We start from the raw sequence: 13,155 nt of genomic DNA, 5'->3' as shown, positions 1-13,155 counted from the left end.
TGTTCACACTCATCCTCTGTTTTGGAGGACAGGATGAAATACCATCAGGAGTTAACGACTAATGCATTTCCCCCTTTCCACCCAATCTCACGTCCACTGAGAACTGGGAAGGCATCCCCTCTCTTCCCTGGGCTTCTACAGTATTCCACGGACACATTCCTGCTCCACATGGTGCTGCCATTAGAAGCCATCTTTTTATCCAGCGGTAGGGGAGGGGCCCTGATTGTCTTGGTCCACGCTGCCCCTGGCTAAGCTGCAAACCTGCTGGCCTAGCAGAACAGACGCCCGGACACGGAGGTGCAGGGCAAGCCCCTAATCTCATTAGCGCATATTGAGGTTACTCGGGGCTTATTTCCTGGCGGCTCAATCCTGGGCTTGAAGCATGTTGCCAGGGTTCTTGAACTGGGGCCACAAATTCTAGGACACCCAGCTTCCTAAATGTTCAGAATAAGGAACCGTCGCCTATTTCTTCACTATAGAATGAGAGTTTTGAAAATTGAAGTCCTAAGGCCCTGTCTTTACTTCTTATGCCACCCAGGGCTAGGCTGACAGAACTTTCAAAACTAGTTGAGTCCCTTTGGAGAAATGAATTTACATAGCCCTAGGAAAGACTGAAGTTAGACACAAGGAAGAACCTGGTACCAGAGTCTTACTGGGCACTGGTAGGTGACCAAAAGAGATGGGCCAGATTTCTCCAGCGGCTACCTGGATACCTGAGAAAACCTGTTAAGATGCAGTTAACCCTAAGTCTGCTCTGAACCAACTAGTGGGATTTATCATAGGGTCAATTCACCCTGGGACCAGCAGCTTTCAGATTCTCAGATTGCTCATAGCTGCCTTATATAACTCGGCCCTATGGAGACTGGTTTCCCTGTTTGTGGAAATATGTTTTGGCCAGAGCAGAAGGAAAAAAATGGCTTGGAATTTTTGCCTAAATCACTAAGTTAAAATTCCACATACTAAGTTCAGCTCTGATTCAAACTCTTGCAAATGCTGAGATGATTTGGATAACCTAATAGTCACTGTTCTTGCAGATAAGAGAAGGCAAGATGGAGGGGCATGATACCCATGCCACGTTGGTAACAGGAATTGTTAACAGTGCTTCCCTTTGGGGTCGGTTTCTTCTCTTTTATAACAAATATGAGCTAGAGTAGGGGATCCTGTGATACCCGTTGCTGCAGGGACTGAGAGTCATTTAACAAAAGTGATTTTCATATATTTTTTAATGTCTATTATGCAGCTGTTAACAGCATAGTTACATATGTGGGCCTAGAACAGCACTTTCACGACGGTTTTCAGCACTCCTGAGAGATGGAGGAGAGCTCAGGGACCCTTGCTAGAGATGGCTGGCTCAGCATCTTCCGTGTCGATCATTCCTTAGTCTCAAGGAGACTCAGAAGTCTGATTAAACCTGGGACCACAGTCTGACAGGGTGTCCAAACATCTTTGATCTGGTCTTCTGCTTGGGAGAATTAGAGCCCGAGAACATACCCCAGGCAGCACCAGAAGTCTTACTTTCTCTACACTGAAATTCTTAGGACAGAAATGAACCCAAACTCAGTCCAGAGTAACCCGTTCCTGAACACCATTGCTTGGTCAGAAGCAGAGATTAAGTTACAGGCTGCTCCCTTTCTGTTTTCTGCCCTCTGGCTTTGGTCTCCTGCCAGGTAGGAACGAACTCTCTTGAATGTTCACCCAGCTGGCAGAATCATGCTGGGCAGGGGCCTGAGGTGTCAGTGAAACTCTCTCCTTCCCAAGCTTCCGAGGAAGCTCTCCTAAAGCAAGTGAAAACTCTTAATAGTTGCTAGCTCAGGAAGATGGGTTTTCTCAAAGAATCTTCTTTGATATAGAAACATTCCAGAAATAGTGTGTTGCAGGATGGGTATCTGGGGGAAGAAACAGAAGCTCCCGGAGGACTCCTTGCCCTCCACTGTAGACAATTAGTGTTGTCCATGGGGGCTGCCATGGCCCCTGTGTGGGTGTCCCTGGGCCCACCAAGAGACAAGGCCTGGTCTCCAAAGGGCAGACTCCTGCATGGTGGTTGTTCCTCTTCCCCAGCAGGGCAGCGCTCTAGCTAACCCAGTGCTTCCACAGACAAGCCACAGGACATCCCCCAACACTTTGGGGGTGGAGTGTTGCTGGAACATGCCAACAGCCTGACTTCCTCAACCCGCGGCTCACTCTAGGCTAAGAGACTGAGGGCATGTGAATGTGACACAAAAGCAGACCTCTCGCTATATTTTTGGTGGGGGGAGTAACCCCCGCCGCCTTAAAATTCTCTTGCCCCATGATTGAAGAAATCCTATTTAGAGCCTTCAGTGCTTTGAGAGTCCATTACTCTTAGAAAAGTATAACTTTGTCCCACCTTCAGGCATTAAGCAAACAAAATGGCCAACCTGTCAATCTTGGCATGAAAAATTATAAAAAGACAACATGGCCATTCATTTTTCAGACTCCGGGGCTTGTGCACCAAGTGACACTTTGCACATAGAACGAAGCAACTTGGAGCTGTAACAGGCAGACCCTAAAAGGGGAGCAGCCCTGGGCTGTGGCCGGCGGCCGTGGGTGGGACTGAATCCGTGTGCTCTGAGAACATGGGTCCTGGGCTAGTCATCCATTGAGAGGCCCCTGAGTCACCGTGAGGGCACATCCCAGGGCAGTGGGGCTGAGGGGGGCTCATTCATTCACATTTTGAGTCAGTCATTCAAGAAATGTTTGCCAAATGCTTTAGGGACCCTAAACTTTAAATTCCACCATCAAGAAGAGTCTGTAAGATGGCGCCCTCCTCGGGAGATTAGGGCTTTCAGAGTTGGACAAAGGGGGTATCCGCGTTTCTTGGAGTCCACTACTGCTCGGTGTGCGGGAGGGGAGGGGCCCCGGGGCCCTCAGCCAGCCTCTGGGGCCTGGCCTGCGTCTGCGCCCTCGGCTTCCACCTGGTTGCCCTTGCCCAGCTTCTTCACGCTTTCCAGGAAGGCCTTCCAGGTCTCGGGCACGCTCTTCTCCAGCAGCCAGCCCTCGCTCTCGCACTCGGGCTCCTCCGGGTTGGGCACGCTGTCCAGCGCCGTGTGCAGGTAGCGCAGCCCTGCCGTGATGCTCACCTGGAGAGGGAGAGCGGGCTTAGAGGAGATCTGGGAGAAGGAGCTGGGAGTTGGGCTCTTAGGAAACCTCAGGAGCCACCGGCCTGTTCCTCCCTGGAGCCCTCCGAAGGACGTGGGCTCTGCCGAGTCGGGGTTGGTGACAGCCTGGCCCACCCCAACCTGGCCTCAGTGCTCCACACACCTGCCTTTCCCCAGCCTCGTCTCGGGCTCCTCTCCTCCTCCCCTTCCAGCCACCCTAGGCTTCTTTGGGTTTGCCCACACCCCGTACTTCTCCCCTCTGGGTCGTCACCATTTGCGATTCTCTGCCTCGGGCATTGTCCCTCTCAGAGTTCACCTGTTAACTCAGCTTCATCCCCTGACGAGCTCCCTGCAGCTCATCCTCCCTCCCGTGCCCTCCCCGGCGCCCCCATCCTGGGCGCATTAGTCCCCGGTTCCTTCACCTCCATGCCCACTCCCGGGTCCTGTTCCTGGCACGTTGCTTGGCACACACTGGGTGTTCAGTAACTCTGTTGGATGAAATTAAAAAGTCACCTCCTTTTCTGCAAACATTGTGATGTGTGGTTTCCCTGTACTTCCGTTATTTTGATGAGAATGGTGATGAACGGATGCTGGTGATGGATAATTTGGATTTGTTCTCTGTCATGCATCATGGCAGACTCGGTGCCCAAATGCCTAGGTGCAAACCTAGCGCTGGCACTTAACCAGTGTGTGACTGGGAAACCTTGCTTTGTGCTTTGCAGAGTCTCAGGAAACGGCGCCTGTCTCCTGTGGATGCTGGGATGCCTCGGTATGCGTAGAGCACAACGTAGCTGGTGCACAGTAAGGACAAACAGAAGTGTCAGCTGTAATTATTAGCTTGGTAGGTAGCGTTTGCACTTTTCTAATAACATTCCATTAACCACTTGTTCTACATGAATTCCTGGTTTGCTCTCATCTGCATCTCCTCGTATTAGTAGCAAACTGTATGAAAGGAGGAAGCTGCTCCCCGAGGGCAGGAGTGGCCCTTATCCATCTGATTCACCCAGCACCCCAGCACCAAGAACAGCACCAAAAGCATCTGTTAAATGAATGCTCTGGGGGCATTTTATAATCACAATAAAGTAAATGATAATAGTAACCGATGGAGTTTTAGATTTTTGTTACTGTTATTGTCAACTGAAAGTTTCAGAAGTATTTTTACAATGGAAAAGTCACCTCCTCCAGGCCGGACGCAGTGGCTCACGCCTATAATCCTAGCTCTCTGGGAGGCCGAGGCGGGCGGATTGTTTGAGCTCAGGAATTTAACACCAGCCTGAGCAAGAGTGAGACCCCGCCTCTACTAAAATTAGAAAGAAATTAATCGGCCAACTAAAAATATATAGGAAAAAAAAATTAGCCAGGCATGGTGGCGCATGCCTGTAGTCCCAGCTACTCGGGAGGCTGAGGCAGTAGGATCACTTGAGCCCAGGAGTTTCAGGCTGCTGTGAGCTAGGCTGACGCCACGGCACTCACTCTAGCCTGGGCAACAGAGTGAGACTCTGTCCCAAAAAAAAAAAGAGAGAAAAGTCACCTCCTCCAGGAAGTTGTGTTGGTGTGAATGCATCCACTGTGATCACCTCCTACTTTCCTAAAGGAGGCCCGCCGCGCTTAGTTTTGCACTTGGTCCTCCTTTGGGTGCAGAAGTTAGATGCCATCTCCTCACTGGACTGTGCAGCCCAGGAGGGGAGGGCTAAGGTCAGAATCCTACCGTTAGGCTCAGCCCCCCTCGTGTTCATCACAGCTCTGCCCACTAAAGGCCTCGAGTAAGGGTTGGGTGCATTCCAACTCCCTGTTCCCAGTGTGGTCCTATGCAGCCACTAGATTCCTGGACAGGTGTGTAAACTGAGAGGCAGCCAATGGAACCCCACTTTCCCACTGACTTCTGTTATCCTTTCAGTCTTCCTGGGTTTTCAGGGGATGCAACTGTCTAAACTTCTAGCACGAAGCTTCTCTCCTCATTCTACCCGCTCATTCCCAAGACTCTGCCTCAAGGAGTCGGTGACCAATAAATAGTCACGAGTGTGCTGTGTTTGCTTCAAGAGTAAAAGAAGCCTTCCCGGGCAGTACCGTTTCGTGTGGTGAGTGTGTATCAGCCACAGACGTGATAAAGCGGGTGAATTTCCACAGCACTAGGAAAGCAACTAACTTGAACCCTTCGGGGAATCTTCTCTCACGGGAAATGCTTCCCCACCTCATGTTTCTGACTTTGTACGTTTGGATTCGGAGTTCTGGGTTTTCTGCTGTCAGAGTAGCTCAACGCAGGCACCTTGCGTCACCCTCTCATTCAGCACTTAGAGCAGTGCCCGGCACACAGTAGGTGTTTAAGAAATACCTCTTCATTCAGTGAATGAATTCCACACATTCACTGAAGGCTTGAGTTAAACATCACAGCCGAGATAAGACGAACCCACAAATAATCAGACTAACAGGTAAATGGTGACCAGCATCTCAAGAAGCACAAATCGAAATAGTTCCCATTTACTGAACACCCCCAAGGTACCCATTGTTGTATACGTTGCCTCCCAATAGTCTCCAAAGCTACACGCTATTCCCCCATATAACAGAGAGGTGAAATAACTTTCCAAGACCTCAGAATCAAAAAGTGGAGGCACGGCATGGACCGCCCTCCAAAACATGCTAAGTGAAAGAAGCCAAACCTGTAAGGGGTTGCCTAGGGTAGGATCCACTTAACTGAAATGTCCAGAATAGATAAATCCACAGAGACAATGCAGATTAGGTTGCCAGGGGCCGGAGGCAGGGTGGGGAGAGTGCTTCATGGGAGTGAGGTTTGCTTTGGGGGTGATGGAAATGTTTGGGAACTAGATGGAGGTGGTTGTAGCACATTGCAAGTGCACTAAATGCCACTGAATTGTTCACCTTAGAAGGGTTGATTTTACATTCTGTGTATTTCACCTTAATAAATTATTTTTTGAAGTGGTGGGAAAGAAACAAATAAAAAATGGTGGACTGGGGTCCGAGCCCCGGCTGATCTGACCCGCAGCCGACTAAAGGCTGGTTCCGAGGGGAGAAGCTAACTCTCCAGGCCGGCTCCACCCGGTCAACCCAGCTGGCCCAGGGCCTACCTCAAAGAGCCACACAAGGAGCGTGGCGACACCCATGGAGTTCATGAGGCTGCTGTAGTAGCTCAGCAGGGCAGCCCTGCAGCCCCGCACCCACAGGTTGAGCTCCTCCGTCTGGTGGTTGTAGCTGTAGTGTGCCGAGTTGTTGGTGAGCTGGTACTGGATGCAGGGCCGCGGTGAGCTGGGGTTGCAGCAGCTGAAAGGGACGCCATCCACGAGGTACCGCCCGTCCACGTTGCTCTTGATGCGACTGGAGGAGAAACAGACAGCTGGAGACGGGCTTCTCACCAGGCAGCAGTTCCTCCCACCCCCAGCCTTTGCAAACCTAGAATATTCATTCATTCGCTTGCTCGCTCAATAAATACTTAATGTGCAACTACCATGCGCCAGCTGCCGTCCTAGGCACTGAAGAGAGTAGTGAATCGATGTCCTGCCTTCCTGGAGCTTACATCCTGGAGGGTTGAGGCAGATAGTAATCCAAGAGGGAAGTCAGCAGGGAATATAGGAAGTCACCCAGCCACTCTGTGTGCTGCTGGGCCCCACCCTGCAGCAATTTCTTGGGACCATGCCAGTAGGAAGAGCAGCAGGACAGGCAGTGTCCATGGACGAGGTTCTGGCTGCCATGCATGACCATCGGACTAGCCCCCAACTCCCACCAACCTCCTCTCCCTTACGGGTGACTGGTGACCAAGGCCCCCTCCAGCCAGATGTTCCCAGGGCGCAGAGGCTGAGGATGGAGACCCCAGGCAGGCACAGTCCCGGCCCTCAGGGAACTCCACCCCAGCTCGGCGGGAGGAGGGACTTGGCTGCAAGCTCAGCTCCACTCTGCAGGCTGACAGGGCTCCCAGCCTGACTTTTGCATTTCCATATTTATGTGTGTGTTTGTTTAGAACACACCATATCTTCATACAAGTCAGGAATTCAAAAGGGATCTTTGTAAGTGAAAAGTCTCACCATCTCCTCAGGCAGGCTGGGCATGTTCCGCCTGACCCGAGTGTGGCTACCCACGTGTCTATGTGTCAAAATTCATGAAGCCACATGCTTAAGATGTGTGCGCCTGATTGGGTGCCTGTCATCTTGAGCAAAACAGTAGCATATGGACAATGCATTACATCATAGCGGACTTTACCACGCAAGAACAGAAAGCATGCAATTGTTTACAACAGAAACTACTTTCAACGCTGTCCATTGAAATGATAATTAGACTGAAAAAAAGATGTCCATGTTTAGCTTCTAAATAAAATCTCTTTAATACAAAAAGTCTCCCAGTCCTCATCTCTTGGCCTCCAATCCCCACCCCTGTGGCCAGCTCTGCCTGTCCTTCCAGAGAGGCTTCAGGCTCGGACAGGCAAACACATTCTGCAAATTTTCAAATTTTTCCTGTTTTTTCAAAACCCAAATGGTAACATTATATAGACATTGTCTTGAGCCTTTCTTTTTGCCCTTAGCTACATCTTAGAGATCTTTTCACAGCTGTCAGTGGAGAGTGTCCTGGATTTTTTTTTTAACGGACGACATGGTGTTTCCATCGTGTGGATGGCCCCTTGGGTACGCACCCGTTCCCTACTGAGGGAAGTTTGGGTTTTTCCGAGTTTCCAGTTAATACAAACGTGGGCATTGTCACTTTGCATATTGTGAATGTATCTAGAAGGTAAATAAGAGGGATTCCTGCATCGAAGGGTGATCTCGCCAGATCCCTGCCTACTTCTCCCCTGGGGGTCGCAGTCACACCCCCACCGGTGTGCTGGGGACAGCCTGTCCCCCACAGCCACACCCAGACACTGCAGACTTTTGATCTCTGCCAACCTGACAGATGAAAAGTAGCATCTTGGGTGGCCGGGCGCGGTGGCTCACGCCTGTAATCCTAGCTCTCAGTGAGACTTTGCCTCAAAAAAAAAAAAAAAAAAAAGAAAAGTAGCATCTTGGGGTTGTTTTAATTTCCATTATTCTCTAAGTGGAGCATGTTTTGATATGTTTAGGAGCCATTTCCACTTGTGGTTCCTTTTCTGTGAACTGTGCTGATTTCCGTCCATTATGATGAAGGCTTTAGGAAGGCTGGAGAACTGGCGGCCCTGGCTGGCAGGGGCGGCGCAGCGAGTCCCCAGCGGGCGAGGACCCGGGTTTGACTCCCGGCTCAGCCACACACCGTCTCCATCCCTCTGGACCTGTCCTTGACCCCTGCCTGCCCCTGCTTCATTACATGTGAAACAGCGTCGACATGAGGCTCGTATGGAGTGATACATGCAAAGACGCTTGAAGAGTGCCTGCCTGGCACATGGTGGGTGTGCAGTAGGGGTGAGCTCGTGGACCGAGGCCGCCTCGCTGGGCGGGTGGCACAGCAAGAGCTGAGTGCCCCGGGAGCTGACACCGGGTTGTGAAGACGGAACCAACCTCACGATACCCTATCTCAGGGCAGCAGTCGCTGTCGAGGTGGTGGCACAGGCCCTGCCAAGTGTGGCGAAGCAGCTGCGGGCTCCCTGAGGGCAGGACCCGGTGGGACACTCTTGGTGGCAGGCCCAGTGCAGAGCTCTCCGCCGCGCCAGGCAGGCGCCGCTGGACACTTGTGGCTGCCGCTGCCCACCGCTCCGTCCCCGCCGGAGCCGCGAGCACGGGGAGTGCGGAAGCTGTATCTTGCTCAGCTCTCCCCCCACGGCCCCTGGCTGGGCACCAGGCCCTTTGGGGCCCTGAGTCAGTGCCAGCTGAGGGCGTCCTGGGTGGGGAAGGAGGTGTTGGAGGGGCCGTCAGCACGGCGCTCCCACTCCCCTCTCGAGGGGCCGCAGCCTTGGGCACAACGGAGCAGACCTCCCACCCCCAGACCAAGCCCAGCCTCCCTCCTGCAGGCTGAGGCTCCCCAACCTCAAATGCTGTCTGTCCCTCCTCCTGACCTGTGGGCTGTCCCTGAGCCTTCTCCCCAGCGCAATATTCCCTCCGAGCCATCCCCCGTGTCCCCGCGGGGAGGCGGGTGGTGGAGAGCACACACCCAGCCCCAGACCCCTGAGCCGTGGGGCTCAGCCTCTCTGGCCCTGTGGGAGGCGGGAGCGGGCCCTTTGGCGTCAGGGCTGTGGGGCGGGTGGAGGTGGGACGAGGAACACGTTAGACGCAGGCTTGACGCCCAGCAGGCCCTCAGAAAGTGTTGGCTTCTCCCCACTTGGAGCCATCTGGACAGGACCTTGAAAGCCATCAGACTGTCCTACAGAGGGGAAAGCGGCCCGGAGCAGGGCGGTCACACCCAAAGCCCTGCAGGGAGTCGAGGACCACCCACAGCAGTGCCCGCTTGTCCCTCCCCTGACTGTTGGCGGTTTTAGTTAAACTTCCTGGAAAGGGGCGAGTTCCTTCCCCTGTGGGAGCCCTTTCCTAGCCAGTCACCTAACCCTCTGCACTGCACCCCAGGCACCCGTCCGCATTCCAGCTGGTCTCCATAGGAGGCCGCCCCTGTGTGGGCCGAGGCCAACAGGCGATCTGCCTCCCTGACCCCCAGCAGACAAGTCACTCTGCTGGGCTGCACAGGACCTCAGACCGGGACCTTCTCAGGGCAGGATCCGGGTCAACAGCAGGGACGGACAGGCCAAGCTTGGTGGAGGCTGGGGCTTGCCTGGGCCCCCAGCCTGGGGCCTCTTGGGGTCTCACACTTCTGGAACCACCCCTCCCCCACCCAGCATGGTCATGTCTACTCAGCGCTTGTCCTCATTCCCAGCGCAGATTAAGTCCCCCTCACCCTCTTAAGACAAAGCCAGGCAGGGGAGAGCGCCTTAGGAGGTGAGCCGGCTATTTATATCCGCCCTGTTTCCCAGGCTGCGCATTTCTCTCCGCTGGGGAGTCGCCAGGGCTTGAAAGGGTCTTGATTGAGACAAGGTCTACGTTCTGGGCCACCCTCCCATAACAAAGCCACATAGACCCTGGGAAAATCATCAGGTCAGAGTTTTTCTGGAAAAGCCGACATAATTTAGTAGGCAAATCAATAAACCAGTAGGGAGAGCCACATGGAAATGAGCAGGGGTGGAAGGAAGAGGCAGGAGCAGAGCTGGAAGGAGTCAGCACCCCCACCCCCAGCCCGCCCCCAGATCACCGAGTAACACCTCCGAAAGCTGGCAGCTGCCTCGACCTCTCTGAACCTCGGTGTTCGCATCTGAGAAATGGCAATTTAAATACCTGACGAGGGTGTGGTGGAGATTAAACGGGATAATACACACAGAGCACCTGGTATATGGCAAGTGTTTAGTATTTAAGATTTTTTTTTTTGAGTAGTGCTGTGGTTTGAATGTGTTAGGTTCAAACCATAGCATAGATTCAAATATCACGTGTTAGAAATTTAATCCCCGCTGCAACAGTGTTGAGAGTGAGGCCTTGCATAGGTGGTTAGGTCCTGAGGGCTCTGCCCTCAAGGGTGGGCTCCTGCCGCTATCTCGGAGGGGGTCAGTTACTAAGGGGGTGCGCTCCTGAGGGAAAGGATGGGTTTGGCCTCCTTCCCAGGCCCTGCCCTCACGTGCTCTCTTGCCCTCTGCCCCCCACTGCGGGATGACACAGCAGGAAGGTCCCTGACAAACACGGACCCCTCAACCTTGGACTTCCCAGCCTCCAGAATTATAAGAAATAAATCTCTATTTTTTATAAGTTATCCAGTCTCAGCTATTCTGTTAGAGCAGCTCAAAATGGACTAAGACAAGTAGTCACTGGATACAAGGTGGCTAGGTGGTGAGGGAGGGACATGCGGAGGAGACACAGCCCTGTCCTTGGGGAGCCCCAGTCTGAGGGGGGGCATGGCCCTGTCCTCGGGGAGCCCCAGTCTAAGGACAGACATGGCCCTGTCCTCAGGGAGCCCCAATCTGAGGGGAGACACAGCCCTGTCCTTGGGGAGCCCCAGTCTGAGGGGAGACACAGCCCTGTCCTTGGGGAGCCCCAGTCTGAGGGAAGACACAGCCCTGCCCTTGGGGAGCCCCAGTCTGAGGGGAGACACGGCCCTGTCCTCAGGGAGCCCCAGTCTGAGGGGGGACATGGCCCCGTCCTTGGGAAGCCCTGGTCTGAGGGAGGAGACAGCCACCTAGCCAAGATCTGACCTTCTTGAGACATCTACAGGTTGTTCAGGAAGAGCAAGCAGGTACGTGTAGCCTGTGGGTTCCTAGGTAAGAATGGCGAAGTGAGAGAGCTTGGTGCCAGCTTATCCCTCAGACTGAGGACCCCAGGCTAGGCCTACCTGGCTGGCAGTTCCTGGTGCCAAGGCCTCTGAGCTCTCTCATGCTCTGCCTTTCACCCCAGGACGCTGCAGCTTTGCTCATCCTGAAAACAGGGGAGAACTTTAAAGGAATTGTTATAAACTGGCTGAAGACCTCATGTCCCTCATAAAATGCAGTAAGATGCGCAAAGCAGCACTATACAGAGTGTTCTTGCCAAAGCTGAGTTTGATCCAACCACATCTCAGCCCTGACCACTGGTTTATGGGGAAATACAGGGGACAGAAGAACAAGTTAGATGATACAGTTGGCTGCAATTGCCCAACTCCAGAATGTGGGAAATTCTACAGGACAAACGGCCCAGTTTCTCCAATGCACACATAGCACGAAACAAGTGGCTGCCGTATAGTAAAAGAGACGCAAACAACCAAACCGCAAAGCATGCACTTGGTTTGGATCCTCTTTTTAACAACCAACTATAAAAGATACTCTGAGACAATCAGAGAACATTAAACACAGACTGGGCAGTGTGCAGTGCCCGTGATTGCTGGTCACTTCCGCAGGCCCAGTCCCTGGGGCAGCGCTTTCCATTCTGTGCCACGTAGAGCGTGCTGGACCAGGCTAGAGCAAGTTAGGTCCTCACCTTCCAGCATCTCCAGTCCAGCCCCAGAGAGGAGGCTCTGGGCTCTCCAGGGCCCCGCCAGGTGTGCCCCCCACACGTGGGGCCCCCTAGGAAAATGAAGGTGGAACTCATGGCCCCAGGGACAGGGCCTGCGGAAATGACCAGAATTCACGGGCACCGCACACTGCCCATGCCCAGCATCGGCATCAGGTGGGGATCCGCGTGCGTTTTCTCCAGACCACCCACCTTCTGACCAGCTCACGGATCCCGGGTCCCACTCCCCAGAGTCCTCGGGCTCAAGGAGGACAATGAGGCTCACCGCAGCCTTTCTGCTGGCTCGTCCACATTTGGTGGGGAAAGGAGAAAGGAATAAAGGAGCATTCCTTTTAAAAAGATCTTGGGGGATGATCAACTTGTTCCCTCTCTCTGCCCTCCTGCTGGGTGCCACCTCTTTGCCATCAGAATCCCAGCCCTGGGGGTGCTGCCCAGAAAATCTGGACAAAGGTAAATGTTCACCATGTCCCAGTGACTGTGAGCTCAAGGAAATAAATACATATTTTTCAGGGAGGGTTTTTTGGAGCCGGCTTTGTCGTGTCGATTTATTTATCCTCCTAAACGCAGCAGTCAAGACATGAACAGAAAAAAATGCAGCGTCCCTTGGGGTGGAGGGAAGTGCCACTCCACACTCCCTCCGTCCTGTCTGCCTTCATCTTTCCCCAACTGATAAGGGCTGTTCTCGGTACTGGTCCCAGGCGCTGGCTCTCAGGCAAATCCAACTCCAGGAAGCTTTCTGGACATAACCCCAGAAGATCTGCTTCCCTGACGGGCATCGTTCACTGCCCGTTAATTTACAAGGCAGCGGGAAATGATGATGTGACCCTCTCTTGGCAAAGTGACACCACCAGCCTGTACCCTTGCAAGCGCAGGCAACACCACTACGTGTGAGGTCACTAGACGTTTTGACAGGGAGAAAGAAAGGCATTTCAAGTCTATCATTGGCTCTTAAGACCAGCATTGTGGAAAGTTAAAGCCAACAGATACATTTTCTTCCTGGAAATTTAGCCTAAGGGACATAAAACACAAGCTAGAGAGAAGGGAAGGGCTCAAAGATTCCCATTCCACTGTTACTTACGGTAGAGGTTAAGAACAAACTAAATGTCCACCCACGG

General features: G+C 53.1%; 1 protein-coding gene across 1 annotated transcript in view; it reads right to left on the bottom strand.

Moving 5' to 3' along the window:
* Nucleotides 1-2,679: 2,679 nt before the first annotated feature.
* The window catches only part of PRPH2 (peripherin 2 (retinal degeneration, slow)), a 13,751-nt gene continuing 3,275 nt past the window's right edge, over nt 2,680-13,155 (bottom strand). The window contains exons 2-3 of the mRNA XM_012640825.1: nt 6,200-6,446; nt 2,680-3,098 (exon numbers count right to left, since the gene is read on the bottom strand). Coding sequence (XP_012496279.1) covers nt 2,886-3,098; nt 6,200-6,446 — 460 coding nt within the window. The 3' untranslated portion in view covers nt 2,680-2,885. The remainder of the gene's footprint in view (nt 3,099-6,199; nt 6,447-13,155) is intronic.

Source organism: Propithecus coquereli, unplaced genomic scaffold (assembly GCF_000956105.1).
Source record: "Propithecus coquereli isolate 6110/MARCELLA unplaced genomic scaffold, Pcoq_1.0 Scaffold158, whole genome shotgun sequence".
NCBI lineage: Eukaryota > Metazoa > Chordata > Mammalia > Primates > Indriidae > Propithecus > Propithecus coquereli.
This window is presented reverse-complemented; position numbering and strand designations above follow the sequence as displayed.